Here is a 23,577-nt window from a genome sequence, read left to right on the forward strand (position 1 = left end):
TCATGAAGGATGAGAGCAGCTTCCCAATGGGGGACTTAACTTCTTCAATGGTGCTCGGAGGTGAGGGCAGCAGAGAGCCCCGTCTGCTCTGCAGGGATGCACCCACCCTCCCAAGTGAAGCTTGTCCCAGCCTACAGATCTGTGCTGACCTGCCTGTGGGGACAGATTGGCCTGCACATTTTTAGTTGGTTACTCTTGAAGTGTGAAAAACAATGACTGGTCCTAGTATTATCTCTTTTGGAGCTGGCTGCTTCCTCTTGGTATCAAACTTGGAAGAACCCCACGGCCACTGCTGAAAAGCCTTTTCCTTTTTGGCATTTAAAGATCTTTCTCTGAAAGCATTTGGTAGGATTTTCTCAGTGGGGATTAAATGCTTGGAACAAGCCAGGGCATGCATCACTTTCATTGAAAGTTAACAGGCTGTTCCTCCCTGATAGCTGCCCGTCTTTGAGGGCGGCCATCGCAGGACAGCATCCAAAGCTGGCTCCCAGGAAGCTTAGCAGGGGCAGAAAGGCCACAGCTTTTTCCATGCTACATGGTAATACAAAGGCAGGAAAGCAAAAAAACCATGATTCAGTTGGTGCAGAGCAAACCCTGCCCTCCAAATCTGCAGTGTCCTGGCTGACATGTTTGTACCTGGAGGCTCTAAGGTGTGTCCCTGATCCTCAACTCGGTGCTGAGTCCAGCCCAGTTCCCTGGTGCTGGCAGCTGCAGCCAGGGAGGAGCTGGTACTTCTCAGCACTCTGTGCCTCACCCCACCAGAAATCTGCTTTGAGAGAGGAACTGTAAGCAAGTTTAAGACACTGCAAAATGGTTACCTAGGCATTATGTTTCTCTTGTTTTTCAGGGACAAGGTGAAAACCTTCAGGTCTCAGGTTTTCAGGCCAGAACTTTTCATGCACAATAAATATGTAAAATCAGACACAGAAGCCACTCACAGTGTGAGGTTTGGGGTTTTTTTTTCCCTTTCAGGCATCCCATCTCTACCTATGAGTCTCTAAGTAATTATTTTGTTAGCAGCCAGAGTGTCTCCTGGCCAAAAGGAAATTGCCAATATAGTCCCAACTTTCCTGCTCGCAAACCTCTTTCTGCCCAAGGCTTGAACCAGATTTAGAAAGAAAGTTTTGCCAGAACAGTGCTACCAACACTGCTCTACAAGGGCAAGTCCTTCCAGGGTGGTTTATTTTCACACAATAGTGAAATTTAAACAGGTTTCTTTTCACACTCCAGCCTGGTCTAAAACGGTTTTCTGATGAGAATAGGATTCTCATCAGGTCTCCTTTGCTGGATAACCTTGCCAGAGTAGTGTCTCCTCTTAGTTGGGGAAGGAGCACGCCCTAAAAACATAGCTCTACAGCAAAATTCCTGTTGAGTGAAAACTGAGCCTCAGTTTATCAGAGTATGAGAAGGTGTTTCTGAGATGTCTTGAAGTCCTCTGATTAGAGACATGATGTGAACAAGGGAAAAAGCATTACTGGTAGATAATATGATCCTGGCTCAGACTTATTTCTGCAGCTGCTTTACAGTCCTCTATCCCTTTGAAAGGGAGTGCCAGAGCAAGAAGGACAGAAATGCTGATGCTCCAATGATTCAGGAGAGGTTTTCACAGAAAAGTGAGCTAGGGGCTTTGAGTGCCAGCCTCTGGTAGCTGTAAATACAAGCCACTAAAAGGCACCAGAGCTTTTCCACTGAGGTAAAGGCATCGAAAGTAGGAGATTAATAGGTTGCCATCTGTGTCAGCATGATAAGCCAAGCGAGGACCCGGGTGTTTTCAGTCAAAAGTGGATTGAGACCTCAGCAAGGACACACAGCAAGTCAGCCAGAAGCCAACACATGGAAAACTGAGTGAGGCAGCACAGGGAAACATTTCTTATCTTTGCTTTACGTCAACAGAAATGGCATTGTAAAAGAGGCAGCAGAGTATTTGCTAGAGAGGAGGAGGAGGGAAAAGTCCACAAGCTTTTTTTGGCTGTGTATGTGGGTTTTAAAAAGCTGCTGTTTTTCTCAGAAACTTGTCATTGAAAGCAAACAGGCAAAAAAAACACCCAGCGAGTTCTTCCAAAAGATTGGTCTGTTGCTTGTTTCGGTGGATTTAGCCAGGTTGTGTTGGCAGGAATGCTGTCTGTCACTGCAGTTGCACTCCAAAGGCAGCCAGGAAAGCACAGCCTCTTAAACCAGCCCAAAACACTACCACGGTAATTACACCATCTACTCGGACCTGCTATAAATGGGACTCGAAGGAGAGGCAGATCTCAGAAATCTGGGGCTGTCTGCAAGGTGATGCTTTCCTAGGCCATCTCCCCATTTCCCACAGCTCTAGCTTCTCCACTTTTTGCTTTTAAGTTGTGTTGATAATGCAAGGAAAGTATCTTTCCTACCAGCGGCAGCACCGAGTAAGAAGACTCAGCAAGGAGAATAATAATTAGGGAAAGGTCATGAACAGTTTTCACCTCCTCAGTGAGGTCTAATTATGTTTCCTTACCCTATGTGTGTAGTGGGCCCTTGCTGCACCTCTGCTGTCAGCATCCTGGAGCAAGGAAAGGCACAGATATTCCCACCACACAGGAGATGTGCAGGTATCAGCCAGAGGTGGGACAGAGAGAATAAAAGGCTGGGATAAATACAGCTCTGAAGCCTCACAGCTTGGACCAATACGGCCCCTGGGTCCAGAGCCTCACTGGCTGCTGGATGGAGCAAAGCTCATCTCTGAGTTATGGGCAGGGTGAGTGGCTTCATCACACTGCTGTTGTGGAGCTGTGACTCCCAACACCTCCCTCCTCCTCCTGCAAAGATTCACTCCAGGCGCACAAAGCTCTGCAGGGACATTCAACTTGTCCCTGGGAGCTGGCCCTAGAAACCTAAAGGTACTGTGTCAAAAAGTCCAGTTGTGACAGTTCAGGCAGTAAAGTAAGGACATCGATTATTTGAAAAAAAAAAAAATCTCAAAATAAGATTGTAGATAAAGCACTGCATTTTCAAATAATGCTTTAGTCAATGAACACAGATTCCTTGTGTTCTCAGTTTCTGACACCATGGTGATGGACATGACAAGACATGATGACCTAGTAGCTAAAAGACTGATCATCTCCCTCATAACAGACATGGGGAAAAATCATGATGTTGAATAGCTTTCTGGTTTTCTTAGCAGAGGAACTTCAGACAATGTGGCTGTAAAGTGCTGAGCACCCTTCGCTCTTCCTGAGCCCACCAATTTCCTCTGCACAAACTATTTGTATGGATTTGAAATGTGGTCTCTGAAAGGCCCCAAGGGCTCATATGTCCCTGTAAGGCAAAGCATATGGGATGGAGGAGACAGAGCTGCCTAAGCTTCTGTAAGTCCCTAAGGGTCAAGCCTGATCCTGCTCTCAGGACCAGAGTTGGCTAGCATATGCCCAGCCTCACCAGTCTGGGTTTCACCTCAGCCACAGAGCTCAGAGGAGGTGGCCTTGGCTCACCCCATGTGGTTCCAGGCCCCTCATCATCCCCACGAGATCTGGGGCACATCTTGGCTGGCTTATTCTCACCAGCCCAAAGGGTTTCAAGCCCTGAGACTGGGATAGGAGATTGAGAAATAATGCAGGGCTGTGGGACTTGAAGGCTTCTCTGGCAACATTGCCTTTTCAGTGTCCCCATGGGTCTGGTTTTCCCCTCAGACTGGGGAGCTGAGCAACATTTCCCTACCCCACAGGGATGCTAGAATGAGTAAATCCATTAAAAGCTGTTCACTGCCCAGACACCAAGGCTACAACTACATAAATTAGTGACAGGCTAGGGAATGTTTTCTGCTCTCAAGACCAGTCATCCCCAGAGGGATGAGCTTTTCTTCCTCTGGAGCAGGAGAACTGTATCCAGATCAGCTGCTGGGAATCCTTCCTGGCCCACTCCAGTTCCTGAAACAGGCCTGGGCATCAGCTGTGGGAATATTTGCTTGGTCTGGGACAAATTCATACAAGGACAATGCCAACTGTATGGGCAATCGCCTGGGCCTGTGCCCTACCTCCGCTTTGTGTGTTTGTCAGTACCTTGCTGCTAATTTCCAATAGTGTAGAGACCCTGCCATTAACAAGGGCAATAAACTGTGTGAGGGAAAAGTCCAACACATTTAATCTGTTTTTATAAGGAAAAAGGTGCTTTCTCATCTGGGGTCCAATCTCTTTTGTCCTGGTTACTGTAGAGCTGGGTTTGGTTGATGTGGAGAGTTTGATTTTGTTGTGCAGTGCCTAGCAGAGGGAGCCCTGGTTGCCGTGCATCATTGTGCTGCTGCTCCTATGAATAATGATATGACCAGGTTAAAGACAGGCCTGCCTTGCAGGGATGTCATGCTCTGAGTGGACAGCTTAGTGAAGGGAACAAAGAAATGATTATAGAATCAGGGGAAAAAATAAGGGAAAAAAGCCTAAAAGAAAACAAAGAGCCATTGACAAGTGGCACAAATTAGTTAGGTCTCAAGTGTCATTCTCCATCTGATAAAACAAAAATGTCCAGAGCAACAATTAACAAAAAAATATGAGGGGTAGAATATCTCTGTTTAGCTCCAGGTACTAACTACACACAGAGTTCTTTTTTCTTTTCTCCTGCTTTGGATTATCTTAGGTCTTGGTTAAGGTGGAGCTGGTTGCATGTGTCTGTGTCTGACGCAGTCCCCCTGGGTCTGAGTGCTGCCTTTCCTGAAGGGAAGAAAAGGAGCAAAGCAAGTGCAGAGGAAACAGGAATGTGCTTTGTCTGCTCCTGAGAAATACAGCTCAAGGGTAGGAATGAACACTTGAAAAGGACCCAAAACTAGAGATAAACCCAGTGGGTAGTTACATTGGGAAGATGGCACAGAGGAAAAGGAGAGCTGTGGGGAGTGCCGCTCCCAAGCTGCACGGGGACAATCTGGTCATTGCTGGCTTGCCCATGGGCAGTGAGGTGAGGGAAGGACAGGCTGCTCCCGTGAAAGAGCTGCGTGATCTACACGGAGCTGAACACAACACGGCCAATGGAATAATCTGTTCTCTACAGCCTATTAAGTGAGACATCATGAGCTCAAATGGCAGCACAGAAAGTTCAATGCAGGTGGCAGGACAAATTTTCATAGAATCATAGAATCATTTCAGTTAGAAAAGACCTTTCAGGTCATCAAGTCCACCACTAAACCATGTCCCTCAGCGTCTTATCTATGCATCTTTTAAATATCTCCAGAGATGATGACCTCACCACCTCCCTGGGCAGCCTGTGCCAGTGTCAAACAACTCTCAGTGAAAAAGTTCCTCCTAATCTCCAATCTAAACCTCCCCTGGCACAACTTGAGATCAATCACCATCTTGCTACAACCTGCTTTCAGGTATTAGTAGAGAGTGATCATGTCTCCTCTCAGCTTCCTCCAGGCTAAATAAGCCCAGCTCCCTCAGCCACTCCTCATTAGACTTGTGCTCTGGGCCCTTCACTAGCTTCATTGCCTGTCTCTGGATATGCTCCAGCACCTCAAATGTCCCTCGTGTAGTGAGGGGCCCCTTGGCCACCTGGGCACACTGCTGGCTCATGTTCAGCTGGCTGTAGATTAACATCCTCAGGTCATTTTCCACCAGACAGCTTTCCAGCCACTCTGCCCCAAGCGTGTAGTGTTGCCTGGGGTTGTTGTGACCCAAGTACAGGACCCAGCACTTGGTCTTGTTGAACCTCATACAATTGGCCTCAGCCCATCGTTCTAGCCTGGCCTGTTCCCTCTGAAGAGCCTTCCTGTCCTCATGCATATCTATATACTCGCCCAGCTTGCTGTCATCTGCAGACTTACTGGGGGTGCACTTAGTCCCCTCATCCAGACCATTTCTAGTGGTACAGTTGCCTCCAGGGGCTGAGGTATCTCCAGCAAGATGAGACACCCTGAGGCTGTTCAGGAGTGCTTAGGAGCAGCTGATTTTATTTCTTAGGCAACTGGTGTTTCCTGACAGTTGCTTTTCCAATGAAAGCTTTGGAAAGCAATCTGAGTGCAATGGCTCTGTGATGATTTTCACTGACAACAGGAAGGAAACCTGACAAAGCCTAGGATACATCTCAGTACTCATGTTGCCTTAGAGGAATATTTGTTTGCATGTCTGGAAGTTGCAAACCTTTTCCATTCACTTTTTCTTTATCCACTTCACTGACCACCTCCTCCTGTCCCCGAAGGACAGCCTGAAAACTGCAGGACTGCATATGCTCATGGAAGCCCTTTTGGGTCTCTTCCAGCCAGGGGACTGCTGGCCTCTGTGGATGTGGCACACAGGGGTGTTGGGTGCCAAGCAGAGGCCTGCCATACTTATGCTGTCAGCCGCTACCCAAGAGCCTGCGAGGTGGAGACATAGTTGAGAGCTGCCAGTTGTACAGCTAGATCCTGTTAAATGCTGTCTGTCCTGGATTTCAGATTGCTCTCTATTGGAGAATGATCACAGAAACAAGAAATTACATGTGCACTCTTACAGTCTCATCTTTGCAAGCGGCAGTTTTTCTTACCTACATTGTATCATTTACCTCTGTCATACCATCTCTATGTGGTCTCACTGGAAAAGTCTCCATTTAGCTTGCAGTGATGCCTTTTTCTCTCCCTGATGGATCTGCAGACTCAGCTGGTGCCCTCAAAATTGGTCTGAATTCCTTCTACTTTTCACAGCTAGTGACATCGTAGGTTATTCAGCCAAAGTTTGCCCAACAATCTTGTTGCCATGGCACGAAGCAGGAGGGAGAAGCCCTATCTTTGCCTTTACTGCCTTCACTTTGTACTTCAAATAATCAGAATTCCTTTTATCAGTAAACTGAGGAAACATGAATTGAAAACAAACAAATTAAAAATATCTTTTTTTCCCCAATGCAATAGGGACAGGGTTCTGCAAACCTTCATGCAGCTCACTCCCCGGTAAGCCAAGCGTAAATGTTCTTGCATTCAAGGCCTTTCTGCCCTGACTGGGGCTCTTCTGCATGGCTTGCCCTTCAAAAGGTAAATGACAATAATAAATTGTCCTACCTAAACAAGGGACCTGTTTCACCTTTTCACCATGCACATAAGAAAATGGCAACGCTAAGTACACTTAAAGATCAAAGGCCCGGTGTGCAAAACAGGCCCTGTGCACCAAACTAACCAAGCTTCTTAGGCTTCTGTTTCTATGGTCCTATTGCTTTTACAAGTTAAAATACTCCTCCATCAGCCTCTGTCAGGGCCTGGACAGGAAAGTAACCATCAAAAAAAGGACTGAATATTGTCTTAGACTACAGTCACTGGGCAGTTTAGTGGGGTTTTTTCAGCTTTAATCACCCTTGACTTCACTTTTGGCTATTAACCCACCAACTGATCATTAACTACACAGACTGGATGACTGATTTCCAGAAGATTGGACAAAAGCTGGGTTGCTTTTTAGGTTTGTAATTTTTTTTTTCTGAAGGACTTTAATATCTCCCATCAGCACACAGAAAACCTATTGAATCCCCCATAAGACTCCAGGGCTGAGCAGGGAGGTACTTGCAGATTATCTGCCTAGAAACACACTGCTTGGAGCTGATAAACTCACCGAGGCTCTATGCTGCTTTCCAATTTAACTCAAGCCTGGATAAGCGGTAGCAGCAACCTGACTGAATTGTTGTAGGTCACAGCTTGAGGCCTTTAATCAACATTCCCAACTTAATCAACGTGCGTTCAGCTAGCCCGAAACCCAAATCAGGATATTTCTGGTATTTACCCTGGTGCTTGTCCTTTTCCTATCAGGACAAGTGGTTATGGGTAAATGTAATATTGCTGCAGAAACGATCAAATGTCAATTGGACCTCTTTTTTTCTACCTCCTCCAGCTTTAAAATGACTACAGCTGAAAGTTCCTAGCAGCCACTTGCTTAGGCTGCGTGGAGGCATCTGCTAAGAAACGAAAGGAGCAAATTTTTTTCATGAATAGACTCCTCTGATTCACATTCCTTATCCTAAGCCACAAGACCATCATTCCCTCCTGACTTAAGATCCATAAGACCTAAGAAGCTGACTCTGACTCATTGAAGGAGGGCTGGGATTGGACTGTATCTGTGCTATGCATCTTTCCTCTGAACACGACACAGCCAGATGTAGGACGGGATAAAACCTCTGATGCACTGGCCCTGATTTCTCTCTGGGAATCACTGGGGTTTTGATTGCTCCCTTTGGCATGAGAATGAATTAAGTTCGGATTTGTAAATACTGTAAAGACTGTCCCTGTGCTAAGAGGCACAAACATCAAGAAATATGTAGGTAGTTCAACCGCGCTGCATCTTTGAACTTTAATTCTATGTACTTCTGTCATACCAGAGGAAATAGAACAACACATCTGGAACTAAACACTTCCTGCTTCACATTATTTCCAGCTTTTTTTCCAGACAGGAGTTTTTCAGCTACAAAAGAAAACATGCCCATTACACTTCTCAAATAAAAGTAATAACGAAAAAGAATTTAAAATATCAAAGCATCATGGGTTTCCATTGTTGACATTTAGAATAGCATTTTCTCTATTCAGATGTCTTCTATCATTTAAATCATTTTACTTTTAAGTGGTCAAACAAAATCAGCTTGAATGTACTGAAATTAAATATTTCCATTGACTCAAACTGCATTTTTATTACTCTTCTGCAAATATTTTCCATGGCTTGATTTTCTGTCCTATTTTGTGATGAGACTTTTTCCATTTCAAGTACCTTCTCTCCTCCAAAAGTAGTAACCACGTATTTTGTGCCAGAATAATAAAAAAATGAGATGAAGTTCCAGCTAAGACAGCCCAATTGTGCTTTTTGAATACGTTCACAAAGGAGTGAATCACCTGTGCCATAGCTTAAGATATGAGGCAAGGCTCTGCTCTAAGTCAGGCTGGAGAGGAGTGCTTCATCAGATCAAACCTGCTACCAGCCTCCTGCAAGCAGTTGGCAGCATGAGGCTCAGCAGGAGAAGAAAGTGGACAGGAATAGCCAAAAAAAAGGGGGGAGAATCACTTTTCTATGTATATTCATTGAATTTTCCAGTTGCAGCAATGCAATCACATTGAGTCACACTCAGCAGGATGGATGTCCCAGTCTAACTAAAGCACCAGTCCTAAAATCAGAAAAATCTGTTACTGTGCACTGGAAGGGATTGTTCCTGGTGGGAGCAAAGCTCACAGTGAAGTAGCAGGCGGTAACACTGGATACAAGAAGTTGCAGAGGCAGCTGCTGCTGCTGTTGCTGTTCTTTACCCAGGTTGCATGCCTGTCTCCAGCCCTGCACCACTAACTCTTGACTGTTTGTGAGGCTGTTTGTGCAGCAAGCCCACCCTATGAAGATTTTTCCAGCTCCCAGTACAGTTTACAGCAGGTCCTCAGGCAAAAAAAGCCCCAGTATAACTACAACCACCTCCATGGCCACAGTTTCGTTGCCACGATAAAACATCAACCCGGGAGCAACAGCACTGTGTCAGCCCCATTTGCATTCCCTGGGCTGGGATGCTGAGATGCCTGAGCTGCTGGGTGTGGGGCTGCAGGGATGCTGAGCTGAACAGCTATGGAGATTTGGGGCTGCTATTACAGATGGATGGTGGGCTGTGGGGGGTGCTGGGCAGTGGGACTGCGGGAGTCCTGAACTGTAGGGCCAAGAAAGGGATGCTGGCTGTGGGGATGTTAGAATTCAGGTATTTGGGGCTGGATGCTAGGCTGTGAGTCTGCAGGGCTACAGAACCAGACATTGGGATCCAGGCCTGCTGGTATGCTTCACTGTGGCACTCCTGAGACACTGAGCAGGGGGATTATGAGGCTGCAGAGTGGTGGAAATGCTGGCCTGGAGGGCTGTGGGCTGGGTCCATGGCTGCAGGAGTGCTGGCTGGAGGAGCTACAAGACTGCAGAGCTGTCTCCTGGCTGCTGGACTGCGGGGCTGGATGCTGGAGTGGGAGGCTGCTGGGTCACGGGCCGTGGGGGATACAGAGCTGCAGTTGGTTGAGCACCAAAACCAGCGTGCCTTCAAAGGTTATGGATGCTGGGTGGATGTATATTTTGTATAAACTTTTGAACATCAACATTTCATACCTCTTGCTGCACTGAAAGCATTTAAGTGGTTAAGCAGTTAACGGTTTGATTCCTTTGCTTGTAAAACTCACGATAAATATTATCACAGAATTACAGATTGGTCACAGTTGGAAGGGACCTCTAGAGATCATCCAGCTGAAGCCCCTGCTAAAACAGGTTTCCCTCCATCAGGTCACACAGGAATGTGTCCAGGTGGGTTTGGAAACCTCCAGAGAAGGAGCTTCCACACCCTCCCTGGGCAGCCTGTGCCAGGGCTCCCTCACCTCAACACCAAAGAAGTTTCTCCTTGTATTTAAGTGGAACTTTTTGTGTTCCAGATTATGCCCTTGTCCTGTCACTGGACACTACAGAAAAAAGATTGGCCTCATCCTCTTGACATCCACCTTTTAGGTATTTAAAGTGTTGATAAGGTCCCCCCTCAGTCTTCTCCAGGCTAAACAGCCCCAGATCTCACAGCTTTTCCTCTTTCAGAGAGATGCTCCAGTTCCCTAAACATTTTCCATGGGCTGGGATGACCACCCTGAGGTCATGGTCCGGGGTGGCTGGAGATGTCCTGTTGTGCCATCAGGTTACTGATTTATACCATTAGTCACAGCTTAGAGATCACAGCATCACACTCGAGGGCTATTATTTCACTAGCTGGAGTCACTCACAGGACATCAAACACTGGTATTGTCCTCATTTTGAGCTTGCTATGGCCCTGTGTGTAGCAGGGCTGCAAATCAGGAATGGCACCCGGGGCCCTCAGCATCCCTCTTTTCTAAGCTGCAGGGCTTCCCCATTAAGCAGCATAACAAAGTTGTGCTTACAGGTAGTTCAAGGCACTGCAAGCTCCATAGCCACCCCTGGTGGGGTTATTTTTTTATTCTCTTACTGTACACTTTTGCTTCTTACCCTAAAGAAATTACACTGTCAGAAATGTCCTGCCATAAGTACATCTGCGCTGTGCTGCACTCATTTGTTCATCTCCTCTTGGATGAACTAAATAATTACTCACCTAGTTAACTACTTTGCATCAAATACAGACAGCATTAGCCCCTAGCACACTGCAGGCAGTACAGTGAGTTTCCCAGAGCTGTCCTGTACCACTTGCACAGTGTTAGCAGCACAGCTCAGGGGGTGAGATCCAGTACAGTGTGCTTCTCAGTCCTCATGTGCTCCATGGACCACTTTTGGAGCCTTTTCAAGCAGCCAAAGTCTGATGCTTAAATTGCTCACAAGTAGCAGGAGGAAAACACAATGGGTCTTACCCAATTCTGATATGCAGACCCCAATATTTTCCGGTGGAGGTGCAGAACATCTGTCATGAGTTTAAGGCAACTGACAACAGGGTTGATTTTCTTAGTTCCCTTTCCCCTACAGATAACCCACAGATCCCCTCAGGGCCTGCAGACAATAGGTTGCAAACAGTTGGAGTTGATGGATGATCTTCCTCCCCCTCCACACAGCCTGGAAAAGTGCTTGCTCATCTCTTACTTAAACAAATTAAATATTCCAACCCCAAACTGCTAGAACTAAGAATGGAAACAGGGACCAGTTTAGCGTTTTAATCTCCTACCTCCTTATCCTCTCCATCCCCATCCCTCTGCTCTGGCAGCCACTTCTTAGGTTTTCATTTAATAACAAAGCACACAGATGTGTGGATGTGTGTGGATGTGCGTGAACCAGAACATTTGAGGGAGGAGAGGGGAAAAGAAAATCATTTCAAAGGTATCTGGCTTTCAAACTGCAGCTTTGATGCCAGATTTGACCTGGCAAGGTGGAGAATTACAGTCTTTTCTCCACCAGCAAGGACAAAAGAATCACCTTCTGCCTTTCTCACTCCTGAGAGGCTCCTCTGCCTCAGCTGACTGATATTGTCCATATCAGCTCCCAGGAATGGAGCTGGTCAGAGGCAGAACCTAACACACATAGCTGCAGCACCAGCATGAACACAGATACCCAGGAGTAAGGACACATTTAGTGCTGCGGACTTCTCAGGGTGAGCTTGGCTTGCAGCTCCCACACATGTGTGCCAAGGTACTTATGTGCACTGCAGTACAGACGTGTTCAAACCCTTGCACCACAAAAATCCTGGAACTATTTTAAGGGTGGGAAAGCATCTGGCTAGCAAACAAGCTTTGTGTGTTTGGGCCTGGCTCATTTAAAAACCCTGTTTCTTCCAGAATATTGGAAGTAATGAAAGCGCCTGCAGTAAAATACCTGATAAGCCTCTTCTCCTCTATAGAGAGGGTAAATGCCTGTCATTTTCCAATTAGCTCTTGCTCTGAGCAATTATGTTGATCAAATAATTGAATAAGTGACAGGAATGTGAATTCTGGAGACAGATAATTTCATTCATCTGCCAGTTTATAGCTTGACTTGCATGAACACATAAACCAGGCTAATGTGTTATTTATAACTCTAGGAATAGACCCATAATAGTAAAAAATGAAGAGCTGTGTGTGCAGAGAGGAAGGTTTCTGCTAGTAAACTATAATAATAGCATAATGAGGGAGTTTGTCATTCCTAGGCAGCATGTAGGAGAGGAAAGATGTGCAGCTTGTGTTTGAAAAAGTGAATGAGATTGGTGCCAGCACTGGCAGAGGGGGAAATGGCCCTGATCTGGACATGGGGCAGAGGGGATGCTGAGCTCTACCCTCCTGTTTTGTGAGATATTGTGTGTACACTGCCCCAGGGACTGACAATGAGGGATAAACATCCTCCTGGCTCTCCCTACCCTGGTACACATCCACTTCTTCCAAAGTGAAGCTGAACACCGTTTCTGAGGGAGAACCAGGACTGTGATCCTTTGCGTGGAGGTGGGTGTGAAAGAAACAAACCAAGTGCTTTCTTCTTGGGATTGTTCTTGGATGAGGACAAGGCAATTCTGGAGAAAGCTCCAGTCAAGCGTGCTCAACCTCAAGGTCCTGGAACAACTCTTGCAAACCTGGTCCTGATTTATATCAAAAGCATGAGTCCTGTTTATATATTTCCTTCAAAAGCAGTATTAATATTGAAAAAAAAAAAAGAGCTCAGGAAGAAAACAAACCATTTGTTTTTCTTCTTAAAGCTATCTTTAGATTGTCTTAACTGATTGTAGCTTTTATCCGAACCCTCCCCCCATAGCAACTTGGCCTACCATCCAACAGGAACTAATTAAGAGAGATATACAGTAATAAAAGCAGTGTGCAGGCATGAGCCATCGCCTCGCAGGGAGTATTACCTGGATGAGCACTGTGCTGACTGCAAGGAGGAAATTTGTGCAATTAATTGCTTCCTGATTAAAGGCATTTGCAGTCTGGCCCTTAAATCTTTAAGGCCGAAAAACACACACTGAGTTAAATACAGAACTTGCCCAGGGTAGTCAAAAACATTGTCCCAGACAGCAGGATTCCATGCTGCAGTTTTGATTGGGAATAAGCACTTTCCTGTCTAAGCACATTATATGCCAAGCCAAGTGTGTAGAAAGTGTTCCAGTCAAAACTAGAGGGCCATAGAAGGTCTTGCGTGGGTTTAAAAGCTTCTAAACCAGTTTAGTTGAACCCATACCAATTTCCTGTGAGGACATCTTATGAGAATTAATTTCACAGAGCTTGAGGTAGCAGAGTCACAACACCCACAGGAGGTCTCAGGCTGGAAGGCTATTTAAATGGTAATAAACTTCAGGGGAAAACAAAAAAAAAATGGTGACTGATTACAGACACACCAGGAGAGGGACTGTTTGGTGTGAAGATGCCGAGCAGGCGGTGCAGGGGCCTTTGGCCTACTGTGTACATCACTTGTCACCAAGCAAACAAGATGGGGTTTCATCCCACTAGGAGGGAGGAAACCTATTTCAGGCCAGCAGGAAGGTAGTACTTTTGGTGAGAGGTGCTGGGTTTGGGAGGATGGATGGAGCCATGGGCAGGAGGCGGGGACTGTCAGCCCTGGTGCTACCCAGCACTGGTGTGGGTCTCAGATGGAGCTACATCCCAGAAATGATGGTAGCTTTCCTGAGGGCATTTCTTCCGCCCTAAAACAGTGCCATGTATCACCTGTGGGGAGATGAAGCAACTTGATTTTAGCACGTCAAACTCTATTGTTGCTGCCTCCTGGAAAGTTGCAACACAGGTGATTTATGGAGCTTACTGCACTCACTGAGGAAGGGGAAGGCTTTGTTTGGGACCACAGTTGGTCATACTAGAGTTGAGGTGTCACAGAAATGCATGCTTTGTTTGCTCATATGCTGCTGTTGCTTCAGTATTGCCCCCATGTCACTTCTTTGCAGGTTGTCTTTGTGAAATTCAAATGAATTGTACTGATGCTCCACACACGAAAGGCACTTCAACATCTAATTAGGTCTGAATATAGGAGAAGGCCCTTCAAATTCAGGGGGACACTCTTCAGTGTGAGCTTGAGCACCTTGCTGGATGGAAGTCAAAGGGACATAAATTAGAATCACAGAATGGTGAGAGCTGGATGGGACCTCTAGAGATCATCTACTCCAACCCCATTGCTAAAGTCACACAGGAACATGTCCAGGCAGGTTTTGAAAACCTCCAGAGAAGGAGCCTCCACACCCTGCCTGGGCAGCCTGTGCCAGGGCTCCCTCACCTCAACACCAAAGAAGTTTTTCCTTGTGTTTAACTGGAACTTTTCGTGTTCCAGGTTATGCCCATTACCCCTAGTCCTGTCACTGGACACAACACAAAAAAGTGCTGTTCTGTAAGATTATGGATCTTTCCTTGCAACCCTCCCAATCCTTCTCCTCCTCTCCACATACACTGTTGTTAGAGAGAGCAGGCAGGGAGGTATATGGCCTGGATTGTGTTAAGGCAGATGCAAGGGTTGTAATTTACACACAGTTTGGCCTCCTTCCTCCACAAAGAGCCAATCTGGCATCTCTGCTGGAGAAGTTACATTGTCTGTGGGAAAACAAACAATCCTGCCTATTGTTAGTGAGGGGAAAAAAAAAACAAAAACCAGGACCTGCTTATCAGAGACACATTTTGAGAGAAAATCACTGAATCCTGTGGAAGGAAGGATTCTCTACAGAGCTTCAAGTGCTCTTCTGATAACCTCATCCTGCAAGAATTGGGGCAGGGAGCTGGGCCCCTTCCTATTGTGAAAACTGTCTGGAGAACCAAAAACGTACTTAACTCTGTACATTTGTAATTAAAAACAAAACAAAAATCCAAAACCCCAAAACATGTTAAGTCTTAACAAACCTGACTGGCTCAGATGGTTGCCTATGAACTGTGATTTTCGAAACAATGACTCAAAGTCCAGAGGACTTGAAGTCTGGAAGGGTTTGAGGCAAAGCTTTCTCTCAGTTCACAGTCAGGCTGCAGGTGTCTGAAGTTCAGATATCAATTTTGCCCAGGTTTCTAGATGTTTAGATTCACATGTCTGGTATTGCAAAGGATTTGGCTAACCCTCTCTCCTCTTCATGAGAATTCTGATTTTGATTGGATCAGCTTTCTGGGAGGACAGAGAAACTGTGTGTGTTGATACAACAAACTGAAGAACTGCATGATTTGACTTTTTTAAATAACTTGAAATTATCATTAATCCAAACATCTCCAAGGGCTTCCCAAGCAGCAGTGAAGTTAATGCCACCTGCTCCTTCCCCTGGTCCACCTCCCTAGCACAATACATTCAATAACTACATGCCAACATATTAGCACATCTGGATGAGATTCCCAACAGCTGCAGGATCAAATTATATTTTGGGTCACCTAATCCGATGCCTCAGAGTCCAGCTCCTGCCATGACACGATGGGTATCTCAGCTTTCATACCTGCTTTTAGCTCTTGTACTGGTCTCTTGAGAACAAATTGAATGCAATGCCTGTTTTCCCTGCACGGAGGCGATGCTCACAGATGCAGAGCTCTTGTGGGACCTCCACTGGTAACCATGAGCCATCGCAGGCCTCTTGGAGCAATCTGGGGAGCAGGTTCTCTCCATTCTCCCATATAATCTTCTGCTTAGGTGGGAAGTGGGCTGCTCATGAAAATGAATGCAGTGATGATCCAGATTCTGCATGGGAAGCAGAGAGGATAAGTACAACAGGGTCACAGAAAGGTCATCTAAAATTGCCTTTAAAATGTCCTGATCAACCACATAAACCACCAGGAAGGGGAATATCGTGCAGTGGTTAGCACAGCCTGGGCCTGTTGGTCGTACTTTCTGCTGTGTCAAACAGAGCACGTATGTAGCAGAGAATCTAGCTGAGCGTGGAACCCTGAAGTTGAGAACTGTCTTAAAGTTGTGCCACTGAAGTTGTGTTAGCAAAGTTTCCTGAATACTCAAGAGGTAATGGCTGTGTCCAAGGTGGCTCAATTAAATTCTGATCTAGGCAGTATCCCTTGTAATTATAAAGGGCATGAATCTATTTTCACAGAAACAGTATACTACATAAGATTGGGAAACATTCCTTCCACACTTTCTCTCTCCACTGCCTTTCAGAGTTTGTAGGGATGAAATGCCTATCCCAGCTCTTGACCCTCTGAGGAAAGGGGTATGTCCACAGGCTACGCTCAGAGCTCCCTGATGGATAAGCCCCATTCTGGATTTGATTTTCTTCAGAGAAACACATTGGGAGTTTACAGAAGAGCTGTTTTTAAGTAAAAGGGAACTCAATTGTGCAGCAAAGGGAATGTAAAGAGTAAGTTGTTAAAAGACTGGTGGTGGGGGCATTCTACACTATCATGCTGGAGTACTAAGCTGCTCTCATTGGAATTTCTGCCTAATATTGAAGTTCAATGACAAGAGATCAGATGCAAAACAAATCTTTGAGAAGTCATTAAGCTGAATGTCTCACAGGAGACAGCTGAAGCCGGGACAAGCCACTTTTCACACCTCTGCAGGGGCTTGCAGTCTAGCAGAGTCTCAGGCAGAAGAAGTCACATGTTGGTACATACCTTTAGAAAAAGTAGATGGCTGAGATCCTCTGCAGGACCCTCTGCTGCTAACAGTGTAGCAACACAGCAGGGAAAGAAAACATGAAGAATTAAGAAATTAACAGCATGAAAATTAGAAAAAGCAGACAAAACACCCTCCCAAGGAAGGAAAAAGAGTTGACCTAAACATCTGAATTGTTCAGTGCAACATCTTCACTCTTCACTGTGCTACTAAAGCAGGGCAAGTCACTACGGGAGGTGCCTGTACCCATGGGTAAAACTCCACCAATGAGGAGATGGCCTCTAATGCACAGTCAGCATTCAAGGGGAGGATGTGTGGACCCTAGTGGCAAAACAATGTCTGGAAGGTAACAGGCCCTACAGCATTAAGCTGCTTGCCCTGGTACTGGTAAGGCCTCACAGTATCTACCCAAAGTCCCATTAGAGTACAGCCTCTCCTCAACCTGAATCACTTACCACATCCAAAAACGTTTTCTTCTAACTTCACCTTTTTAAGCCACATACTGACTTTGTAAGAACACCACTGAAGTGACATGACTTGGCTTCCACACCTGGCTGCCTCTTACACCTCCCTCACAAACAACTGACCTGAAGCTCTTCAGCTTCACTGGAAAGTTATTAGTGGGTTTGAACTTTCAACCAACGTCCTCTTTCTGATGATGACGTAGTAAAACCAGAAATAGTGTCATACGTCCAAAGGTTTTAATACACGATGCTCACTGTTCAGAAAAGTTATTGCCTTGGATCCTAATACATAAATTCATCTGAATGGAAAAAAAACCCAAAAATCTTAATTTTACACATTACAGTTTTGTCGTAGCAGCTAAAACAAATCAGATTTTTTATGCAGTTGTCTCCAAACAAACAAAAATTAAAATTAGTTCTTCCCCAAATCAATAAAACTGCCATCATATTATTCAGCAGTTACTGTAAAACCCAACTTGAAGAACGCTATCCTCACAACTGTGCAGCTTAGGAAAAGTGCCATTCCAAATTACCTGAAATGGATTAAACCACGACTCTTGGCTTTGGTTGACTTTTCCCATTAACTGAATTAACACACAAAGTGTGTCTCATTTTAAGTATACACTATTTTCCTTATGTTACCGTTTTTATTACAATTGAACAGACTCACAAGTTACAAAATATCAATGCTGCCTATAGCAAGTTATACAAATCCACAGGTGTCTCTGAATTCTGACAGGCACACAAACACAACCTTTGATCACACCAACACAGGGCCAGATTCCATGATCCACTATGACCAACTCCCATGTAAGCCCACTGCTCTATGGAGGGCAGCAGAGACAAAATCAGTAGGCCCTGAGTGTCATGAACAGACTGATGAAGTGAGCTGCAACACAAGGCACAGGAGAGCATGTGGCACAATTACAATCTACATTTCACCCTCTGATGAGGATGAAGATGTGCTGCACCAGCTTGCAACAGAAGCACAACTAGGGCTCTCCTCTTGTTCGATCTTACGCCAGAGCAAAGAATCAGAAAAATACAATTTAGCTCCTTAGACAAAATCCTCAAGCATCACAATAATCAGTATCTTGAGCTGCAGTCTCACAGCTTACCCTTCTCTGTACAAAAAAATACAACCCCACGCAAGGCTCACCTGTATCTATTCTGCCTGCTTCACTGGTAAAGAAAACAATAAAATATACCCATCTTCTGAGAAAAAAAAAGGCCCTCCCTTCTCCATCTCCTCCAAAATACACATCATCATGGAGAGCTCTCACTTATAATCCACTTGGATTCCACACAGTTCTCAGATTAAGTAAAGGCAGGTTGCTACCTGTGACCACTATTTCAGTGGTTTTCGATGGGTTTTCGCCAAGAGCGATGAGTTACCCTTTACAACAATTTTGTACTTTTTCTCTTTTCTTTCCTGGGATTTGCTAGCATGCTTTGCAATATCTGACAGTTCAAAAGGCATCCAAAGCAAGAGAATGAAAAGCAGCCACTAAAGTGAAAACTGCACTGAATGAGCACTGTGGAATCTACAGAGGATGGAAGGAGCTCCAGCACAAGCAGCTATGTAGAATGTTTTACTAGCAGTACCTTTTGTTTGTTCAGGCAGTCACAAGGCGTTCATTACCATGATGCAAAATGCAAAAGCTTTCATGTGAAAGTGCAAAAGGAACAGGATACTCAACTACTCCAGTTAAGAATACCGAGTGTCTGATGCAAGGTTACTTGGCTGCAACATGATTTTCTCACAACTAAGAAAGTTTGCACTAAAGGGGAAGAAGTTTACAAAGCTTAGAAGATGTGTAAATGAGCTTCCTATGACACGGCTTCCTCAAGTTAGTCTTCACACAAGACTTGGCTTATTTTATTTTCAGAGATACACAGTGAATGAGATCCTCAGCACCACTCAATCTAAACACACAAATATTTGCATAAACTGCCCCCACCTACATTAGAGTTCCCAACCAAATACACTCCTTGTGCTTTCTAAAAAAAAAGAAAAAAAGAAAAGATAGTTCTTCTTGGTTACTGCTCCATTACAGCAACTAATATTTGCAGGAGAGACAGGGTGTGTATTTCGCAGACCACATAATTTACAAAAAGCCTCATGGCCAGTCTCTTCAGCCTGTGCTGCTTCTCTGTGGCAAAACGAGCATCTTCTTCCAAATTAAACAGTACCTGCAGTTCTTCTTCCTTGCCCTGCACATCTCAAGAGGTCTCTATCAGCAGGTAATAGCACATAATGTATTTATGAGAGCAGCTCAAGCAAGAGTGCACACTTCATCAAATGGACTTGCCCCCAGTGAAGTTCACGAGGAAACGAGGAAGAGGAATATAAGGGGGAAGAAAGTTATTCTCACTTCTTCTCTCAAGGGAACAAATGTTTCTGACAGCAGAGGTTTGTATTCAGAGGGCTGTAATTTAAGCTGTCAGGCCACCTTATTAAATAGAAGAAGCCCCTTCACCCAAATAGAAAACGCCATACAAACCCCTCAATTTTTTTAATTTAGATCTGCCTCTGAAATGAACCAAGAGAATCTGAACATTGCAGAAACTGAGGAGTCTGCATTGTTACCAAACAAAACAGACTGTGCAAATCCATGTCCTTTGCCTGCAGTGCTGAGTCACATCTGAATGATGTCTCCCCAAATACCACACCCTCGAAGCATTTCAGCACTTCCCCTCCTGCCAGAACATTGCCTTAAAAAAGAATTCCTACAGTGACATGATGAGAGTGACTTTTTCCTGTCATATTGTGTCTGTGTATTTAAGACTTTCACAAGCATCTGGCCAAAAAATTGTGTGTTATATTATTTTCGATGTCACAAACGCTACACAAGCCACTCTTAGAAGTTATACTGTCCAAGGACATGTGACTGCAACCTTCTCACTCCCCTACCCAATCATCCACCAAGAAAAGCATCGCATCCTTGCAAGCTTTGATTTTAAGTCTTCAGCTTCAGAATGCAACAGTTAGGCTTGTGCAGTGTTCAGGGATTCAAAAAACCCTCCATTTCATTCATATATTAAACACACAACAATTTCAATAAGTGCTTTCACACACTCTGTTCCTTAGAGCAGCTCTGTCACTTCACACCACAGAGGTGGTACTTTCTGGATTTACACGCATCAATCTAGAAGCATTTCTCAGATCCTGTAGCTGCTTGGCTGGCTTTCCAACTCCTTCCTCAAATCTTTTTTCCACAACAGGAAGGACAGTTTCGTACAGGAAGGATGCATTCTGCCTAATGAATGCCTTCTTCTCAGGGTCCTGTTCACATCGTAAACTGTAATCAACATGCTGGACAGCCACCAGGATGATTTCCACAAGACTCTCCAGAAGAACCATATGCAGCTCAGGAAAGTAAAGCTTTAATGCTTCTTCCAAGAAGGCCATAGTCTGCTTAGTGAAAGCTACTACAGTATAGCTAAGGTTGACCCAGCAGTCATCACCCGTGTACTGGTCAAAATTGCCCACCCCACAGCTCCTCATCTCCTCCCTGAGTTTCCCCAGGGCCTCTGGAGTCATGAGGTTCATCCTTCTCCACATCTCCTCAGAGTTGCGGTGCTTGGTGGCCTCGATGATGATATCCTTGTAGCTCTGCAAAGCACCTTTGATATCCTTCACCAGGAGGGCGTGAATGATGAAGGTGAGATCCAGTCCAATCTCGCTAAGCTGCTTGCAGTGCTCTTTAGCTACCTTGGGTATTAACGAAAAGCAAAGGGTGTTACTAGTGCGCAGTCTCCCTTTACATCTTACCCATTTACCAAATCCATCCCTGTCAAAAAAGGGGGAAGCTGGAGTCATACTTCACTTCCTTCTCCTGCTTTATGAAATTCCTTGTTAACAAGATAGTAAGAAATGAAAGACAAAAACCTGCCCGACAAAAATACCCCGGACAATTACTTTTTAACACCCCCCCACCTACATTTTTTTTCTTCCTATTAGCAGATGAAAGAAACCATAACCCAAGGAAATTACTTTTGCAAAAACGATATGCAAATGTAGTCCAGGACAGGCTTGGGAAATAAAACACAAAATCTTAAAGGCAGCTTGTGTAAATTTTAGGACCTCTTACTGGTTATGGGAAAATTAAGAAACACCACAATTTGCATTTCTGATAAAGGCAGGGTTTCTCTTGCTGTGTATCACAGAATGGTAGGGTTGGAAGAGATCATCTAGTCCAACTCTCCTGCTAAAGCAGGTCCACTTAGATCAGGCCACACAGGAACACATCCGGACAGCTCTTGAAAACCTCCAGAGGAGACTATGTTCATTCTAATGCTTCCTCTGCCACACCAGTAAAAATCCCAAAACCACAAACCAACCCCAAATGGATATTAACCTTTCCACACAGGAGACCTCTCCAGAGTCCCACTCAGGGGTCAACAACTAAAGCAGGGTTAGAAAAGAGGATTTACAAGCTCTGCAGCCTTTGTTTTGGCTATCGTGTAACATCACTCTCTTTGGACACTCTTACCTTAACACACTCTGCCGCAGTTGACAAGCTCTCTTTGCTATCAAACACTTGCTTACTGAAGGCATCCACAAACATCCTCATGGAGGAGCGGGCCCAGACAACGAAGGCCGAGTAGCAGCCGTTGTTGCCGGCGAAGTCCGTCTCAAACTCTCTGGCTGTCTCCAGGAGGCTGGTGAAGAAGACGTGGCAGAGCTTGTGGATGTAGAGCAGCGTGGCCCCTTCGATGCGCAGCTGACGGATGGCCGTCTGCACTGCAGCCGCCCTGTTCTTCAGGAAGAGCTCACATGCCTTGGTGGACTGGCCCAAGCGAATGAGCTGGGACACGGCCCGGCGGGTGGCCCGCGGCCCTCCCCGCAGCGAGCGGTCTGGGGATAACTCAAACACCAGCACATCTGTGAGCTGGCGGACCCGCTCGTCTACCTTGGCCCGCAGTTCCTTCACGGGCTGGTTCACAGGCTTGTCCCCCAGGTACTCACTGAGTTTATCCAAGAGGTCCACTGCCCCCTCAAAGTCCCGCTGAGCAATGCAGACGTCCAGGTCCTCGGGCAGCTCCTGGATCCACTCGAGGGAGAGGTCCACCACCTCCTCCTCAGCAGAGGGCTCTCCCTCCCCCTCCTCCTCATCTTCCTCAAAGGGGTTGGTAGATTCAGGGGGTGTCGGGGCAGGCCGGGGCAGGGCCTCCTGCTCCAGGCGCCGCTTCTCACTGAGGGCCCGGTTGCGCTTGGTCTCCTCCAGCACCTCCAGCCACTCCTTCTTGATCTTGGCGTTCTCGGCCTGGAAGATGCGGCTCTCGGGGAACATGAGCAGCTTGAACATGTCTTTCATGGGCGGATTGTCCTTGACGTTGACCACCGCCAGCCCATCGAGGGGGTAGAGAGCGTCATAGCGGTAGGCACCGCGGCGGTTGGGCAGGGCCGTGGCCACCAGCAGGCAGTCGTTCATGAGGAAGGCGTGCACCCGCTGGATCTGCGCCATGTGGTCGGCATCGTACTCCACCAGGTCGCCGTTGTACACCAGGTACTTGCCAGGGCTCTCGGGCAGGAGGTCGCGGCAGCCCTCCACCTTCTCCAGGAGCGTGGTGAGGGTCCGCTGCCGCCCCTCCTCGCTAGCTGCCGCCTCCTTGGCCGACAGCGGCAGGAAGGGGTCGGCGGCGGCGGCAGCGCGGCGGGCGCCCAGGGCGGGGTCGTCGCGGTCGGCCTGGAGGAGCAGGGCCTGGGTGACGGCCTCCATGATGCCCTTCTGCTCGGTGAGGATGTGGCTGAGCTGGTACATCTCGCTCTCCAGGTAGCTGATCTCCCGCGCCGTCTCGATGAACTGCCGGTAGTTCTGGTAAACGTTGCGCTTCAGGCTCTGCGCCGTCTCCTCGCTCAGCGCCTGGATGCGCTGCCGGTGTTCCTGCAGGTCCCGGTCCCCGTCCGACTGCTGCGACAGCTGCTTCACGTACTCCCCCGCCGCGAAGCCCCCCGACTCCAGCTGCCGCCGCAGCCGGCTCCCGCCGCCTTCGCCCAGCGCCATCGCCGCTACCAGGGCGCCGGCCCCACCGTCGCCGCCGACCGAGAATCCACCGACCGCCGGAGAGCCGCCACCGCGCCTGCGCACCGCGGGACCGGACGCGGAGGGGCCCGACGCCGCCTGCGCCCTAGCGCCGCGCCCAGCGCACATGCGCGGGCTCCTGCCGGGCAGCGCGGGAGGCGTGGGGCGGGGCCGCGGCCGTGG

The 23,577-nt window shown here is 46.7% G+C and overlaps 1 protein-coding gene across 1 annotated transcript; it reads right to left on the reverse strand.

Annotated features, from left to right (window-relative positions):
- Positions 1-19,211: 19,211 nt before the first annotated feature.
- On the reverse strand, positions 19,212-23,456 carry EXOC8 (exocyst complex component 8). Its single transcript, XM_010201299.2, has 2 exons — positions 21,862-23,456; positions 19,212-21,080 (listed from the first exon to the last, which is right to left on the reverse strand). The coding sequence occupies exons 1-2, from the start codon at positions 23,374-23,376 to the stop codon at positions 20,472-20,474; spliced, it is 2,124 nt and encodes a 707-aa protein (XP_010199601.2). The 5' UTR covers positions 23,377-23,456; the 3' UTR covers positions 19,212-20,471.
- Between the last annotated feature and the right edge of the window lie 121 nt (positions 23,457-23,577).

This window comes from Colius striatus, chromosome 2 (assembly GCF_028858725.1).
Source record: "Colius striatus isolate bColStr4 chromosome 2, bColStr4.1.hap1, whole genome shotgun sequence".
In the NCBI taxonomy this organism is placed as follows: Eukaryota; Metazoa; Chordata; class Aves; order Coliiformes; family Coliidae; genus Colius; species Colius striatus.